At 46.8% G+C, this 17,863-nt stretch overlaps 1 protein-coding gene across 2 annotated transcripts in view; it reads left to right on the forward strand.

Moving 5' to 3' along the window:
• The window catches only part of dally (division abnormally delayed protein), a 396,480-nt gene that overhangs the window by 359,999 nt on the left and 18,618 nt on the right, over positions 1–17,863 (forward strand). For both annotated transcript variants that reach the window (XM_071670341.1, XM_071670342.1), the window contains 3 exons: positions 4,326–4,500; positions 14,530–14,650; positions 15,405–15,639. In XM_071670341.1, the coding sequence (XP_071526442.1) occupies positions 4,326–4,500; positions 14,530–14,650; positions 15,405–15,639 (531 nt within the window). The remainder of the gene's footprint in view (positions 1–4,325; positions 4,501–14,529; positions 14,651–15,404; positions 15,640–17,863) is intronic.

Consider the following 17,863-nt stretch of genomic DNA (forward strand, 5'->3'; position numbering starts at 1 on the left):
AAGCCATGTTACCTCCCACCATCCTCCTCGTGGTTGACGAGCAACATGGTCTCCAGTTTGTTGCTCTGCTCCTTGCCTTTACTGGACGGGGTCATCGTCCACTGTGGTCGCGTGTAGTGGAGTAGAGTGTGGTGGGTTGGTCTGAGGAGTACATCTGGCTGGATGTGTGGAGCGGGTGGTGTGTGTGTGTTACGAGGTCGCGAACCCTGACACTGGTATCTCATAACGGGACATCCATAGAGGTCGCTGTCATAAAGAGGTAACCGCTCTGGACAGCTGGCTGATATAGATGGGTGGTCACTCTAAACAGTGGCTTATTAAAGCGAGATGACCGGTTTAGTCAGGTGCCTCACATCGTCTGAGATGTCCGCTGTAGACATGTAGCTGCTATAGAGAGGTGGCCGCCATGGGAGGCGGTCACAACAGTCAGTCAGTCCTCTGTTGGCTCGTGAGACAGGTTGAAGTGTGCAAAAGTAGTAGGGGCACTGGGGTGACTGGGGGAGGATGGGTTGACCCTCAGTGCCGCCGGGGGTGACTGGGGAAGGATGGGATGCCCTCCCTCCCTCAGTGCCTCTCGTGCAAGCCGGCTGCTGTTAGCGAGGTGTCGCTCTACAGGCCCCTCATTATGAAGGTAAGGAGCCGACAAAGAGACGTATTTAGAGGAGAATCACTGGAGAGGTTGAGGGAGCCATCTTGGCGTGAATGGTTATCGTCCTCTCCAGCAGACTCGTAAGACAACTTTTCCCCAGCTTGGCAACTCGGACAGCTCAAGTGTAGCAGCTGGAGGCCGTCCCATGTCCACAACTGGCGAGTGGGGCAAGATTTAGTGGCGTTCATTGGATCATTTTATGCAGATACCTCAAGGTTCCCTCTGGTGGCGGGCCACCGGTGGCTGCTCAATCCCTCTCGGACCTGACGAAGCTGTGGTTGAGCTGATGAATAGGATGACGACAGAGACCTGCGGCGCTAGCGATCACCTATTGAAAGATGGTGATGATGATGATGACTTCACTCACCAGCTGCTCTTGGTTCTGCCTTAAGTGTGGCATGTGAGGGTTCTGCCTTAAGTGTGGCATGTGAACACACACTCTCAAGGCGAGTTGAAAAGGACTTGCTCGCACCTGTGTCCAGGCAGGGGAAGGGGATCAGCAGGGTTGCAGCAGATCGTGCGGTGCTCTCCGTCATATGATACTTGGCGGAGTAAGAGTGTGGCTGATCCACTCCCGGTTGTTATTGAGAACGGTATACAGTTGACGTTTCTCGCAGTAAGTCGACAGTTTTACCATATCCTTGTACATTGTGCCCTGACTGAGCACGGCTGTTACTCTCTCGTAGAACTGCTAATGTTGGTATGTCCACAGCGCGAAGACACTCAACCCTGATTACTAATTGTGTTACGAGGACAGATTTACAGTCGTGTTGCCCCGAATCTTAACCTTGTATATATGTACCATGTCGTAACCTTATGTATATCCACACATGTATACATACCATGGCTTACGTCAGGTATTTATCGACCAACCCCCAAAGGGAAGGATGAACCGCTGGGTTGACTGTGAGCCGACTGTCCCTGTCCATGATTCGAGCTTGCCCCCCCCGTTAGATTGGTGGGTCGCGACGCTAGCCACTGCGCTACGGAGACTCCCTGCATGCATCCTCAGGTATGCTGGCGAGGCCAGTAGATGACATAGTGGTTCTCCAGTCATTGCGATTCCGTTGCCTGCCCTGCACAAAGGTACCGGGAGTGTTCACAAGTGTTGCCGGGACACCGGCGTGTCTGACCCCTTCCATTTGTATTCTAGGGTGGAGGAGGGTTGCGCGCCCCCCCCCCCCCCTCACCATTCTCCTCCTTTCCCCAGTGGACAAGGTGTTGGGTCGTATGGTAGGGCAGACCCGCTGATGACGACGATCACGCCCAACGCCGCCGCACTCATCAGCCTATTGGCGCTGGCATTGTCGACAGAGTCTGTGTGGGTGGAGGTACCCGGGGCGGCCAGGGCGTGGGGGAGTTCGATGACGTGTGGGCTGCAGGTTTGCCATGAGGGGGTGAAGCCGACGGGTTTCCAGGCCTTTTAGACTGGAATCGAAGACTGAGTGTCTTCGTAGGTGAACCATTACGCCTGGAGAACCTCCTACCCCTCGCCCGTGATTCCCCACCAGCTCTGTATTGCCACCGTCATCATCAACCCTTCCTCCGTCCTCCGTCCCTCCCACCTCACCAGCCTTCACACCCATCAACCCACCTTCCTCCCTCACACCTCCCCCGCAGCACCGGCAAGACGAGAATCATGATATCGGCTCTCAGGTTGAAGGTATCGGCCGGGTCATCATTGTATCGGCACTTGAATCAATGGAGGAAGGAAGACCGCGACACAGACCGACCGATAAACAGACAAACTGGAACACACACACACACACACACACACACACACACACACAGAGAGAGAGGGCGTCATCTTCACCATCATGAAGTAGGTGTGTCTCTCCTTGGCCAGGGTTGCTTGGGGGTGCTGGGCAGCTGCCATACCCAGCTACTGCTTGGCGAGGGTTTGGTCTGACGATTTTCAAGGTTTGATGGTTGGCTGGTGAATGGAGGTGGTTGGTGGTTCGAGTAATATTTTGGTAGACTAATTAGGTTTACGTGGGTATGGAACTTCATGTGTTATATTTCTTGTAGAGTTTAGCTTACTGGGTTATATGCCTCATTACTGTTTGTTGCGCCAGTGGTTATTGGTCGTAGGGTTGGTGATCTTTACCTCGGGTTTTATTGGACTGGTAGGATATAGTCAGGGGTCGCAAGGTCACGGTAGCATTGGCAAGCAGAGTGCGACACTGTGAGCCGCCATGATCTGATCCTATGGCGCGTGTATTCCTCCGCTAGCCGCACGACACACTCTGATCCCTATGGTTCCTCCGCCAGCAAATTGACACAGGTATATGAAATCATATTGTCTCGTTTTTATATATATTTCTTGTAGACCTGATTCGATTAGCTGGCCAATTGTTCCGAGCTGCGCTGAATTTTCATCGCTCTCAATCTTTTGACTTTGGAAAATCGTTCGCGTATTTTTGGATGATCATTTTGAGACAGTACATCATTCTCCTGTCACATGGGTGAGCTGTTATGTAGCTGGATAACCAGGCTGTTACGTGATGCATGTTGTGTGGTTCTCGCGAGATGAGGACAGGTCTGGTCATAACTCTGCTCTTCTGCAGTACAGTACAGCTGTTTCTGTACTGTGTTCTGTACTGTGCATATGTTAACATGTATCTTACGGGTTCAGGTCTAATGGCCTCACCTGATGACTGTTAAATCCAACATGATTCATGTATACCCCAGACGAAACACGAAGCTGTATGAATACAGCTGTAGACATTGAACTTACGAGATACAGCTGTAGACGCAAAGCTAACAATTCAGCAGTAGACAAAGTTAACAGAATACAGTCGTAAATAGAGCTAACAAAATACAGATGTAAACAAAACTGTACTGATACATCTGTTGACACAAAGCTAAGAACGCAGCACTCAATGTGTAGTACATTCTGTTATCGTAGTAACAAAGAAAATCTAAGCGTTATTAATACGTGTACGTACAAAGTCTATATCGTCAGGACATTGAAATCAAATGAACACCTCATTTATTTATTTTCGTTATTGATATTTTTAGCGTGACTTTTTTGTTTATTTTTTTCATGTTTGCTGCGTCTGTTGGTAAGATATAGACCCGTAGACCTTTGTTATCTATGATTGTCCAAGCCACTAGGTGATCTGCTGCTGGCTCTCGGTCAACACGTATTTTGATCCTTCTGAAAAATCTTGTTTTGGCACAGTTGGTGTTTTTGTTGTGAGATCCTGAGGCGAGCGCTGGGCCCTCCCTCGCTCACTCCCCCACTCCCTCCCATTATCAGATAACACCTTGTTGTTTGAGGCTGTATATCTGGGATACTCGTCCCATGAACTTCCCTCAGTTGGGATCAGCATTATTACTCCTAAGGTTCAGTCATTAATCGTAGTTGTACATTTGTTTACAGGATTACGGCACATGTATTCATATATTGTTATTATTATTATTATTATTATTATTATTATTATTATTATTATTATTATTATTATTATTAATTATCATTATTATTATTATACAACCCCTGGACCACTGCTGTGGGGATCCCACAGTTTCAAGGCTGCACTCCAAGCAGGAGCAGGGAAATGATGGACTCCGTGGCCGGCGCCCTCATCTTACCTTACACAGTTACCTCCCTTACCTTAATGTGTTCTCTACATGGTGTTAACTCCTTACCTAACGTGGTTGTCTTACCTTCCAGTGGACCCCGTGCAGAATGGTGAGGAGCGGCCGAGCGGTCGTGTACTGGAGAGCTCGGGCGCGGCCATCCAAGCTGTGGAGGCGGCCCGCGAGTGGTGGGCGGGACTCCCCGAGCGACACTGCAAAAACCTGGCCTCCAGGGACACCCGATGCTGGAACGGCGCCCGCATCGCCACGTAAGTCACCCTCGGCCGACGTGGCCCGTCCCCCTCCTATGCGTAGGATCCTCACCTTCCCCCCCACCAGGTGACGCAGACGCTGGTTGCTGCCCTCCTTATCTGATGTCGGGCGATGCACCTGTGCCTCTGCTGCCCTTGAAGACCATCTTGACCTCACTAGTGATAACAGAGAACATCTGCTCTTGTTAGTATCTCTGGGTCTCGCCTCTATATTCCACGGCGCCGCCTCGTGATGTCTACTGTGGATGTCTACTTCCGTGTTCTTGTTATAGATGAATTTTTCTTCCAGTTCTAGTCGTAGGAGGCACGACATGGTCTCTTCCATAAGTAGTTGCCATGTATGCCCTCAGCTTCAGCCTAGCTTTTGTATGGTAGCCGAGATGATACAGACATTTAGCGGCTCCTTACGTCAGGTTTCCCTGTATTGACGAGCCCCGAGTGTAGGCTGTGAACAGACTGTCCTCTCCAGGATTCGAACCGTGGCGGGCCCGTGCGAGATTCAGGCGGGGTTTGATGGCTTGTCAGATTACCATCTGCTTTTCTAAGTTGAGGCTGTGGTAGTGGTTCTCTATGTAGCTTCTGGTGGTGTCTCATATTACCACAGTGTCCATCCCGTTGTCCCGCACAGTAATGTTTACCTGACGGCATCCGCCTTGACCCCGACCTTCTTTGACGCAGTGTTTGCTCTTGTACTCCGCTCATGTAGTCCTATTGTTTCTCTGCTGGTTTTTGATGCACCCTTTTCTTCCTCGTAGTCGGGAAGGTGTTTTTCTTCTTTAATATAGTCCTTGCTCCTCTATAAAGTAACCCTTTACCCCATTTTGATATAGTCATTAGGGAACTGATGGGAAAATAGACTGTGGTTATGGTGACGCGCCCAGACGATTGCTGTTCCCTCCCATCAACAAATCGCAAGCTGGATATTCTATGCCATTAAGATGCTTATTACTATGAATACTCTTGTTACAGGTCCGTTATCATCAAGTGGCAAGACCCTTGTAATGTGTTCCTTATCATTAAGTCGCAAGCTTACTGTTCCGTACCATCCAGACGCTTGCTACAATGTTACGTACCCTCCAGATGCTTGCTATGTGTTCTTTACCATCAAGTTGCAAGTTTCGTGTTCCGTACCGTAAGGACGCGTGTTCCAGGAAGGAGCAACAGTGATAGCCGCGACACACATAGCAGTGGATCGCCTCTCTGTATAGTGACTCCACTCGGGTCATCACTGTACCACTGGACATCTTGTTAAAGGCTTCGATCCCGTCTTAAGTGGAAGTTAACACGATCTTCATGAGAGGAACATGGACCCTTGGTTGTTCTCTGTGATGACGTATTTGTCCTGTGTACAGGGAGGGAGCCCTTCGCCCGTGGGGTCCCTGCCTCTCTACATGCATGTATGGATGTGTATGTATACGCCGGCGTATGGTAGTATCATTTCTTTACGTCCACACCTGAGCTAGACGTACCCACCGACCGTCAGCAACTTTTATCGAAAACTCACTTGGCGAGAAATTTAATACTGTGTAAGTCGATCCTCTTGGGTGGGGGTTGGGAGATGGAGGGGGGACTATGAGATCGAGACTCAGGCAGCACCAAGCACTTGGTGACCCGGATGTGAATCATGTGGTCTGGTGGCCCGTGCCTGGCTCGCTAAGCCGTCTGGCCCTGACCTAGAGACCCAAGGCTGGCTCATTAGGCCGTCTGGCCCTGACCTGGTGACCCGAGGAACTCTTGACTGTGACCCGGTGACCTGAGGTGGCTCACCCGGCCGTCTGGCCTGACCTGATGATATGACACCCATACGTCACTGCCACTCTTGCCGGGTATTAAGACAAGCGCCTGTTCAGTACCGGTGATGTTTACCTCTTGACGGGTGTTGGGAGGTGGTATGTTTATCACGTATGTTAATTAGGCCATCTTTCGTCGTGTCATTAACGTAAGAGACGCTGACAAAAACTAGCCAGACTGTCTGGCCCAAGTTAATGAAGCCTCATCACGGTGGCGGAAGTGACGTGTTCTGTGAAGTGGGCCTTATGGGTCGGAGGCGCTGCGACACCTGCAGGAAGTGTACGGTGGGGCAGGGGGACAGGGGTAGTCTGCGGGAGACACAGGTAGTGTGAGGGCGCCAGGTTATGGGGCAGGTAGAGGGGAGGTGACAGGTGAGGTGGTAGATAGAGGAGGGGCCCTACCGGGTCGTGAGGTAGGGGGAAAGGAGGGTCGTGAGGAAGGAGGAGGGAGGATGCCATGTGTGAGGTAGGCAAGTGTTGTAGGAAGGGCACCAGGTTCCGCCCGGACAGTGGAGAAGGTATCACGTGACGGGGAAAGTAAACCCTGGTTGTATGAATATAGAGAGGGCCACAGGACATGTCCTTGCCTACCTCACACATGGTGTCCGCGGCATCAAGGAGATGAAGTGTTGGGCACAGGAGAGTGTTAGGGGGCAGAGTATGCCTTGTGATACCCCAGGACCATACACCCGCTGGTCGGATAGCGTCTCCCTCTCTCTCTCTCTCTCCCCCCACCCTTCTTCCCTCCGTGTTCCCTCCGCCCACCTCCTACCCAGTCCCTCCATGTGTTCGTAGTCAGTTATATTTTTCGTTGGAGTCCACATCATGGCGGTCTGGTGACAGATGAACTAATCGTTGATACATACAGTAGTAACACCTTGACGATGGCTTCAAATGTTGCATCAGAGAGAGAGAGGAGCAGCTGTTGTTGTGTCGACTGTAGTTATCCATAATACTGGGTTCCCCACACCCACCACAGTGTGTGGTGGCTGTTTAAGGAGCAACAGAAGATGACCATAACACACCCTGGGCACTGTCTTGTTACGTCAGAGTCCCGCGTTAATTCTCCAGTGAGAGATGAAGACGTCCGTGTGTGAGGGAGGAGGACAGCGTCCCTGGCGACACTATCCCCGGACCTGAGGCTTCATCGGGTCACGATCATCCACACTTCGTCTCCGGCGTCCGACATGTACGTACCCCCGCCAGAGTTTAAACCTCATCTTTTACCAACAAAGGCGTTTCTTGCTATTTTTCTCTCCTCTCCCCAAACCAACTGACCCGACCTTTTGTTCAGAAGTGATTAATGAACTATTACCTGAGGTCATTGTTACGGCAGGGAGCACGGAACCACAAACACAACCGGGAACTGATGGTGGACTCGCGGGGAAGTTGGAGTTTGAGGTCATTAGCTGCGGGTGAACGGGCTAGTATTGTTGTTGGGCAGGGAGAAGGTGGAGGGGAGGCCGAGCTGAGGAGTGCGGGAGATAAAACACCTCCCCTCTGCTATCTTCATCTCGGTTGCGCTGTCGTGAGGCAGTTGTGGCCGGGAGTGAACGGCTTCTGAAAACGTAGCACCTTGGCTCTTTAAGTTCCCCACATAACCCAGCCATCTGTGGATGAGTTACAGCCCAGTGACGCCGTACGACACGTTCCTGATGACCACATTTTTCTGGGGTGATTTGAGTCCTGGTTATCAGCCCCGGTACCTGGAGGTGTTTCCGGGGGACAATTTCCTATCTCTTACTCCAGGTTCTGGAGAGTTCAGGTGTTTGTGTGTGTGTGTGTGTGTGTGTGTGTGTGTGTGTGTGTGTGTGTGTGTCCTCAAGCTGAAGGACTAAGATTTGTATCGAGCTGAGGTTCGTACAGACTTTATTCTCTGCAGTTTCGCCAGTGGGGACTAGAAAGACCAGTTGGAACTGGGAGAATGACTGGTGCCCGACAGCCTCTGCTGCCCGTAACGACCATCATGGTTAGGTGAGGTGGTTATACCAGTGGTCCAGACTGGGCTGATCTCCTGTGGCTTGGTACGCTGGTGAGGTCGGGTGATCCTCTCCTGGGGATTGAGGCGCTGTTCTCGTAGGACTGACTGAGATCAGTGGAGGGGGTCCTACCAGTCTCAACACATACCTCGCTGCTGGGGTTAGGAAAGCGTTCACTGTGTCCGTGGGAAGGTCAGATAACAGGAGACCTGATGCTCCATTATGACGTTATCTGGAAGACAAAAAAAGAATATACATAGATAGAGATGGGATCGGGAGGCACCTCCTCGCCACCTCTCCCCCGGCTCAAGTGCTGGATGGAAGAAAAAGTGAACAAATAAACCAGTCACTGATGTGGCGAGTTACTGTGGGGTACTGACACTTGGGGCGAGGGTTACGTCGTAGTACTCACGCGTGCCACATGCGTTCCCGTAACTTACGCGAGGGCTAAGTTACATCACTCACGCGTGTCTGATGAGTTCCCGTAACTTGCGCGAGGTGCAAGTTACCCTTATTGTGTCCAGTGCGTCCCGGTAACTGAGGCCAAGTTAAGGTTACAACACTCATGACACAGCTCGTATGTCCTGACCCACTGAGGTGCATCTCCCTGGTGTTACAGAGAGGGTTAAGGTCTTGTTTACAAAGGGTTGGAGTACCACGGTGAACCCTGTTGACAAGTGAGAAGATTGTCCAGCGGGTGAAGAGAAATCGTCCTGGTAACGAGGTTATCATTGGCTGCGCAGGGTTGTACCGTTCTGGTTATTGGTTGGTTGGATCGTCCACAGGTGGCGCTCTGTCGTCCTCACAGGATTGCAATCTTCATATATATATATATATATATATATATATATATATATATATATATATATATATATATATATATATATATATATATTATCTTTTTTTCTTTCAAACTATTCGCCATTTCCCGCATTAGCGAGGTAGCGTTAAGAACAGAGGACTGGGCCTTGAGGGAATACCCTCACCTGGCCCAATTCTCTGTTCCTTCTTTTGGATAGGGGAGAAAGAATACTTCCCACGTATTCCCTGCGTGTCGTAGAAGACGACTAAAAGGGGAGGGAGCGGGTGGCTGGAAATCCTCCCCTCTCGTTTTTTATTTGATTTTCCAAAAGAAGGAACAGAGAAGGGGGCCAGGTGAGGATTTTTCCCTCTAAGGCCCAGTCCTCTGTTCTTAGCGCTACCTCGCAAACGCGGGAAATGGCGAATAGTATAAAAAAAAAAAATATATATATATATATATATATATATATATATATATATATATATATATATATATATATATATATATGGATTTTTTTTATATCCAGGCAAAGAGATGGATATGAGAGAACGTTGTGTGTGTGTGTGTGTGTGTGTGTGGACAGGAGAGGCCAGAGCCTCACTGATGATGTCAGCACACACACACACACACACACACACACACACACACACACACACACACACACACACGACTGATCCCTTGCTGATAGTGTAAACTTTATAATCTCCTTGAGCATGATGAATGTCAGAGTATTATACTCATCATGTCTACATACATGTGTATTTATGTGTTACCCAGCGCACGTGGCTCCCCCTCCCCCCCAGCGGACAACCTCTGTTATAAACATCAAATTTATGTGGGTTTCTTTTCTTTCCCTTTTTACTCCCATGTCCGTTTTCTTTACTTGTCATCATTTGTTTGAAACCTAAACCACAACAGTACGACCCTTGAGCACGACCTTACGACCCTTGAGCACGACGGTACATTCTTTGAACACGACCCCTGCCGCACCCTTGGATAGGTTGGCCTGACCTTTGACCTAAACCCTTTAGTGTCACGCTACAGGTCTGACCCTATGGCCCAGGGTTTCACCGTGGAACTCTGGGGGTTAATTACCGCCGTGGTCAAGGGTTAATTACCGCCGTGGTTGAGGGTTAATTACTGCTGTGGTCAGGGGTTAATTACCGCAGTGGTCAACGGTTAATCGTCGCTGTGGTTAAAGAATTAAATGATATAAATCATTCTAGAGTAAATATTACATATGATTTTTTCCCCCGTGAAGGATAAGGAAGAAAATGGATTGCTGGTGTCGTGATGCATTCGCATCTCTGGTCTCAGCTTGTGGTACCCGAGGCCATATACTGAGCTCATCTCCTTGATGGTTATAATGATCACAGCTGAAGCTCAAGCTCCATAGTGGCCATTCCCCAGTACCCCTCCCCCCTCAAAAAAATAAAAAATAAAATATTTTTTTACTGCCGTGCGAAACGAACTTTACTCCAGGCAAGTCTACGGTCATGGCTGGCCATATTTCACATGCATTCCATGTGTGATGGACGAGCACTTTCTCTACTTCACTACATACTTCCCACAGCGAGTGCTCACATTGATCGCTGCCTGTACATACTCTGGATGCGGCAAAGTAAGGTTATTGGTGTGGCTTTGATTATTACAGTGTTTGTAGCTAGTGGTGTCAACCTTGTATAGCTAACTTGAAAGGTCCAGGATGTCGGGAAGATGCAATCCAAACATTTTATGTATTTTTCCCCCCTTTTTTCTGAGAAGTCTTATGGTAATTACTTTATGCAAATGTCTGGAATAAAGAAGTCTAATTTAGTTGAAACCAGGGGTATTACCTCCCCTAACTTCGTTACTGTGTGGATTGGGTCGAGCTTAATTAAGAGGATTACATTTGACCATTCCACGTCCAACGATTGATCTCCTTTCGTAAACAAGATTAATGACCGGAAGACGTGTGAGCAGGGCTTGAGGTGTTGCTGGACTGGAGGTGGCCTCCACGACAAACTACGTCAACACAGACGTGGGAAGTAATCGTGAAGAAGATTGATCATGTTATGAACATTACCGGAAGTGTTGCTGTAATGCAATATGTGTGTGTGTGTGTGTGTGTGTGTGTATGTGTTGGTCGGGGAAGTGATCCCCAGGAGATTTCGCGTTGGAGGTGATATGTCGATATGAGGATAGATCCAGTCGCTTTATGGTGTTGGTTTCAGCTGCATGTGTTACCGGATTATAATTCGGTGCATATGGCCGCTGGTAATGACGGCTGCTTGCCCTTGGTGGCAGCTACTGACAGTTGCTGGCCGTTAGTGGGAATTGGTGGCCGTTAGCGGCAGGCAGTTGTTGACGTTAGCGAGGTTTAGGGATGGTTTGGAATGGTTAGCGTAGAGACCTTATGAGAGGCGACAGCAGAAAGGTGATAAGGTGTTATTTACCCCTGTCTTATGTGTGTGTGTTTGTATGTGACGCAGAGAAACGCAGTCATAGTGTGCAGTTCTCCCCTGAAATTCGCCCAGCAGTTCGCATTAACAGGTATATGTGTTGCCCTATTGGTCTGTACTCTTGACCTTTCCCTCGCATTACGCCCAGCAGCAGAACCGCGCTTGTGTGTCTGTGTGCATTTGTATAGACTCACCGTGAGTAACATCGGTCGTCTCAGAAGACAGTCCCCTCCTGAAGCAAGAATTACAGTTGCTTAAACAAATAGTTATTCGTTGGAAAGATCTCAGACCGAATGGTCGCCACACGATAACATGACACGAGCTGTGATAGAACCATAGTGAGGGTGAGGCTAAGATTGTAAACATCACCCGACACACGGGACAAGTGACGCAATACGAGCACAGCAGATGGGAAACTAATTATGGGCCGGCCAGGCCGGGTGCTGGCTGCTTAGCTAAGCCTCCGCCGCCACTGCAACAAAATTAGGTAGAAAATCAGAAAATAGCAAGTTGATTCCTTCTATGAAAACATAGTTTATGGACAGACTGTGTGACTCAATTATGAGCAAGGTGAACCTGCAGTTGTTCACATATAAACCAAAATATATAAACAACCGAAAGGAAAAAAGAATTGGTTTTATGGAGTGGAAGCCAGAGGAGAGAAGACGTGGGTGAGAGCTATCTGGGACGCATCTCTGGTAGCCCGTTCTCCACTTCTTCGGAGAGATTACCTCTGGAAAGCGACAATGAGTTTTCGCTGGAATCCGATTGGTTTTCCAGGGTTTTCTCAAGTGAGGAAAGTCTTCTTGGAACTGTGAGGCGGCTCTTTAAGGTGAGTAGTGTTCAGGGCGGTGGACGGGCTGGGATGAGCCTTCAGTTGACTTTTCATGTTTTTGTGGGATGAGTACTGACTGACACACACACACACACACACACACACACACACACACACACACACTTCAGTTCGCTTTCCAGGGGCCATATTATGCATTTGGAAAGTTTAGTCATAGAATTATCTTAAAAACCTGAATTAGGTGTTCAGGATTTTCGACCTGAGGATAATGTTTTATGTTGGCCTTGATAACCCAGGCAGTCAAGAGGCCTAAGTCCCATATAACCGTACGATCATCTCTCTCTTTCCTGGTATCATGACCAGGAGGAATGTCGTCCGGAGTGATTTATTTGCCCGTTTTTTATATTATATTTATCCGTGTGTACCCAGCACGTACCAGCTGGCCCATCGCACTTATTCCTCACGTGCGTCGCGTTATCCTACTGAAGGTCACTGGTGGTCGAGCTGTTGAACTGCTTGCATCCCATCTGTTGAGTGGGACGCGGCCCTCTGCTTGCTTGCCAGGCACCCCTTGGCGGCCTCCTTACGAACGAAGTTTTTTTTCCTCAAACAGTGAAGTTCTTCTTTGTGACTTGGGTAAAAAATAAAGCTATGGTGATTCTGGTAATATTTTTCCTGACGACTTTGATGAGGAAGCATCCACCATGTGTTCTTGGCACGTCTGATAATGATGTCAGGCACCACATCGCTGAGAGAGGTAAGGTAATGCATGACCATTGGACGGGCACCGATAGCAGACAGACAGACAGGCACCCAGACGGAGATATGGACAAACTAGCCTTGGACACAGTTACGGTGAGAGAAATCATATTTCTCAAAATTCCATGATGGTTTAAGACTATCTGCTTATTATTATTCGAGAATATTAGCGTAGTATCCTTTCTAGCGTGTTCCATTTGTTATAGATATTAACAAGGGAGTAGAACACTGCTAGACGTGAACAGGCGAGGAACATGGCGTTCTCGGTGAACGTCAGTTAAGCTGTTCCCCAGCAGCTTAGCAACTCACAAGCGTAGCCCCATCCCAGGAATTAGCAGCTCGCTCTCAAAATTTTCAAGCCAGTTCCTGCAGCCCCCTGTTAATGCTTAACCCGCAGCTGTAGACACATAGTACTGATTTCTGTTAAGGAACTTTACGCTGTAATCTCAGTTTTGGGTACGGTGTGCCCTCTCAACACATTTCATGAGAGTAATATTGCGCATGAGGTGTGAACCCTTTAAATAATTATGACACAGCTCAGAATCCTAATTTCAGATTTTTCTCACTGAACAAGTTAAATTAATAAGATTTTTGTTAGTATAAAGGTAATTTTCTGTATGTTGCAAAGATTTTCTAAGCATCAGTATTTTGCTGTTACTGGCTGTTGCCCGTCCACAAAGGTAAGCTAAGAACAACCCATTTGAGCTGGATGACCGGGTTAACACTTAGAGCTGAGCTAAGTCACTTTTCTAGGATACTAAAGATTTCTCTGTATACTATATGGCACCAACACCTCTTTTTTGGTGTGAAAATGAAGCTGGCATTTTTCTTTTGCACTCAGATCATATTCTTCTAGTGGTGCGTTGGACAGACATGGCTGGTTTGAAAAGCATGAATATTCCAGTGATGTGATGCACATTTTACACTTTCTGACTAAGTTTGTCGTATTTCATGGAAGACAGTAATCCCATTTTTATTTGTGCAGTGGGGTGTTCCTTGTTTTCGATGTCAGATCCCTTGCCTGTGTGTGTGTTAAAGCAGCACCATCGGATCGTCGGCTTGGACATTGTAATGTCTGAGTTTTCATTGTAGCGCCTTTCTTCCTGCTGTGTTTTTACCAACTCAGGAAACGTTTTCACTATGAACACCGTCGATGTTGGGGCAGATTTTTAAGTTGAGATGACATTTCCTTCCCATTTTTTGTGGCCTCTAGAGGTCAGAAACTGAAACTTTTTTTTTTTTTTGCCTGTACATAACAAAGAATGTGCTTTGTGTATAGGTCTAGATAATTAGGGGAAAATATTGTAATAGATAAAAAAAATAAAAAGTAGACGCGTGAACCAAAAATCTATTCAGTACATTAAAGACAAAGCAGTAAATTGATTACGATTTAGAAATTCTTTGGTATTTCTCGAGTGATTGCATGTACAGAACACCTAGTTTAAACTTCTTTCTTTTGCAGATACACCAAAACGACTGCTGGTGTGGGCGTGAGTGCCCAGAAGTACAACCCGGAGGTACGCATCGACCGGCCAGACACCACCGTCTATACACTGGCTGACAAACTTCGCAGTGTTCGAAGGGTGAGTGACACGAGTACAATTACTCTGTTCTAAATAATGCACCTTGTCCACATCACATGGACACAACCTGCTGACTTTATTATGGTCTATCGTCTTTAGAATGTTTTGAATAGAAAAGACAAGAAGATCATTCAATGATTAATATTGGCAGTATAGTCATTATTTTTAATTAAAACAACTTTTCTTGATTTTGGAATGGGGAAATAGGTTTCTAGTGGAAAAGTTTGGGATATTTTGATGATTCATAGACATGTGGTGATTTGAAATAGGCCAGGAAAACTGTAAGAAAAAGGAAAGTAATAAATCTTGGGTGATATATTATCATTTCGTCCAATAGTAAGCCTGATCGTTGCCGAGTTTTTTATTTAGCAGGTTGAACCTCCCACATACACCACTTACACATGTAAAATTAGATTATAAGGAAAATGATTATTATGTTAACTGATTATGTTAGATAGACCTTATTAGGCATGTGGTAAAGTCCAAGTTAGTGATGATATAATGATAGAAAGATTTTACTAGATATATGATAGAGTGCAAGTTGCTAATATACACTAGTGATATATCTGATTAAGCTTAAGTTGGTTGTGATATTTAGTAGTTTATAACTGGTGCAGTAGCTGATATGTTCCCGAGGCAAAGGCCTTGCCGACCATCTTCACACCGCTGGGTTTTAACTCTTACTTTGCTTTATGAGAATTACAGTGTGCCCATCTACCCAGCCATATCAAGCTAAAGTTTCATTCTCTGGCAGCTTGTGCTGACGGAGCTGACATGGCTCCCCAAGGCTGATGCGCGCAGACGTCACAACTATGCCCACTCCGAAGGCTCCGGGTCAGGGGTCAGCGTGGAGTCTAGGAGCCGTAGCAATAGCCCCACTGACGACGACGAGTATTATAATGACTATTATGAGGATTACAGCACTGAACAGGGCTCAGGCGATGGATCCGGAGACGGTGACCGGAGTCCTCCAACAACCGTATCTCACGGTAAGTCCTGTACTTCACGTGTTCTTGGTGTTTTGACGATATTTATTTATTCATGTCATTATAGAGGTTAACTATATATATATATATATATATATATATATATATATATATATATATATATATATATATTATTTTATTTTATTATACTTTGTCGCTGTCTCCCGCGTTTGCGAGGTAGCGCAAGGAAACAGACGAAAGAAATGGCCCAACCCCCCCCCCCCCCATACACATGTATATACATACGTCCACACACGCAAATATACATACCTACACAGCTTTCCATGGTTTACCCCAGACGCTTCACATGCCTTGATTCAATCCACTGACAGCACGTCAACCCCTGTATACCACATCGCTCCAATTCACTCTATTCCTTGCCCTCCTTTCACCCTCCTGCATGTTCAGGCCCCGATCACACAAAATCCTTTTCACTCCATCTTTCCACCTCCAATTTGGTCTCCCTCTTCTCCTCGTTCCCTCCACCTCCGACACATATATCCTCTTGGTCAATCTTTCCTCACTCATTCTCTCCATGTGCCCAAACCATTTCAAAACACCCTCTTCTGCTCTCTCAACCACGCTCTTTTTATTTCCACACATCTCTCTTACCCTTACGTTACTTACTCGATCAAACCACCTCACACCACACATTGTCCTCAAACATCTCATTTCCAGCACATCCATCCTCCTGCGCACAACTCTATCCATAGCCCACGCCTCGCAACCATACAACATTGCTGGAACCACTATTCCTTCAAACATACCCATTTTTGCTTTCCGAGATAATGTTCTCGACTTCCACACATTTTTCAAGGCTCCCAAAATTTTCGCCCCCTCCCCCACCCTATGATCCACTTCCGCTTCCATGGTTCCATCCGCTGACAGATCCACTCCCAGATATCTAAAACACTTCACTTCCTCCAGTTTTTCACCATTCAAACTCACCTCCCAATTGACTTGACCCTCAACCCTACTGTACCTAATAACCTTGCTCTTATTCACATTTACATATATATATATATATTCCTATGAGTCCACGGGGAAAATGAAACACGAAGGAGACGGCGACTAAGTATGATATATATATATATATATATATATATATATATATATATATATATATATATATTTTTTTTTTTTTTTTTTCATACTATTCACCATTTCCCGCGTTAGCGAGGTAGCGTTAAGAACAGAGGACTGGGCCTCTGAGCGAATATCCTCACCTGGCCCCTTTCACTGTTCCTTCTTTTGGAAAAAAAAAAAAAAAAGAGGGGAGGATTTCCAGCCCCCTGCTCCCTCCCCTTTTAGTCGCCTTCTACGACACGCAGGGAATACGTGGGAAGTATTCTTTCTCCCCTATCCCTAGGGATAATATATATATATATATATATATATATATATATATATATATATATATATATATATATATATGTATGTATGTATGTATGTATGACTCATGGTGAAGTGCCCGAGGATTGGCGGAATGCGTGCATAGTGCCATTGTACAAAGGCAAAGGGGATAAGAGTGAGTGCTCAAATTTCAGAGGTATAAGTTTGTTGAGTATATTATATGGGAGGGTATTGATTGAGAGGGTGAAGGCATGTACAGAGCATCAGATTGGGGAAGAGCGGTGTGGTTTCAGAAGTGGTAGAGGATGTGTGGATCAGGTGTTTGCTTTGAAGAATGTATGTGAGAAATACTTAGAAAAGCAAATGGATTTGTATGTAGCATTTATGGATCTGGAGAAGGCATATGATAGAGTTGATAGAGATGCTCTGTGGAAGGTATTAAGAATATATGGTGTGGGAGGCAAGTTGTTAGAAGCAGTGAAAAGTTTTTATCGAGGATGTAAGGCATGTGTACGTGTAGGAAGAGAGGAAAGTGATTGGTTCTCAGTGAATGTAGGTTTGCGGCAGGGGTGTGTGATGTCTCCATGGTTGTTTAATTTGTTTATGGATGGGGTTTTTAGGGAGGTGAATGCAAGAGTTTTGGAAAGAGGGGCAAGTATGAAGTCTGTTGGGGATGAGAGAGCTTGGGAAGTCAGTCAGTTGTTGTTCGCTGATGATACAGCGCTGGTGGTTGATTCATGTGAGAAACTGCAGAAGCTGGTGACTGAGTTTGGTAAAGTGTGTGAAAGAAGAAAGTTAAGAGTAAATGTGAATAAGAGCAAGGTTATTAGGTACAGTAGGGTTGAGGGTCAAGTCAATAGGGAGGTAAGTTTGA

This window comes from Panulirus ornatus, chromosome 15 (genome assembly GCF_036320965.1).
Source record: "Panulirus ornatus isolate Po-2019 chromosome 15, ASM3632096v1, whole genome shotgun sequence".
Classification (NCBI taxonomy): domain Eukaryota; kingdom Metazoa; phylum Arthropoda; class Malacostraca; order Decapoda; family Palinuridae; genus Panulirus; species Panulirus ornatus.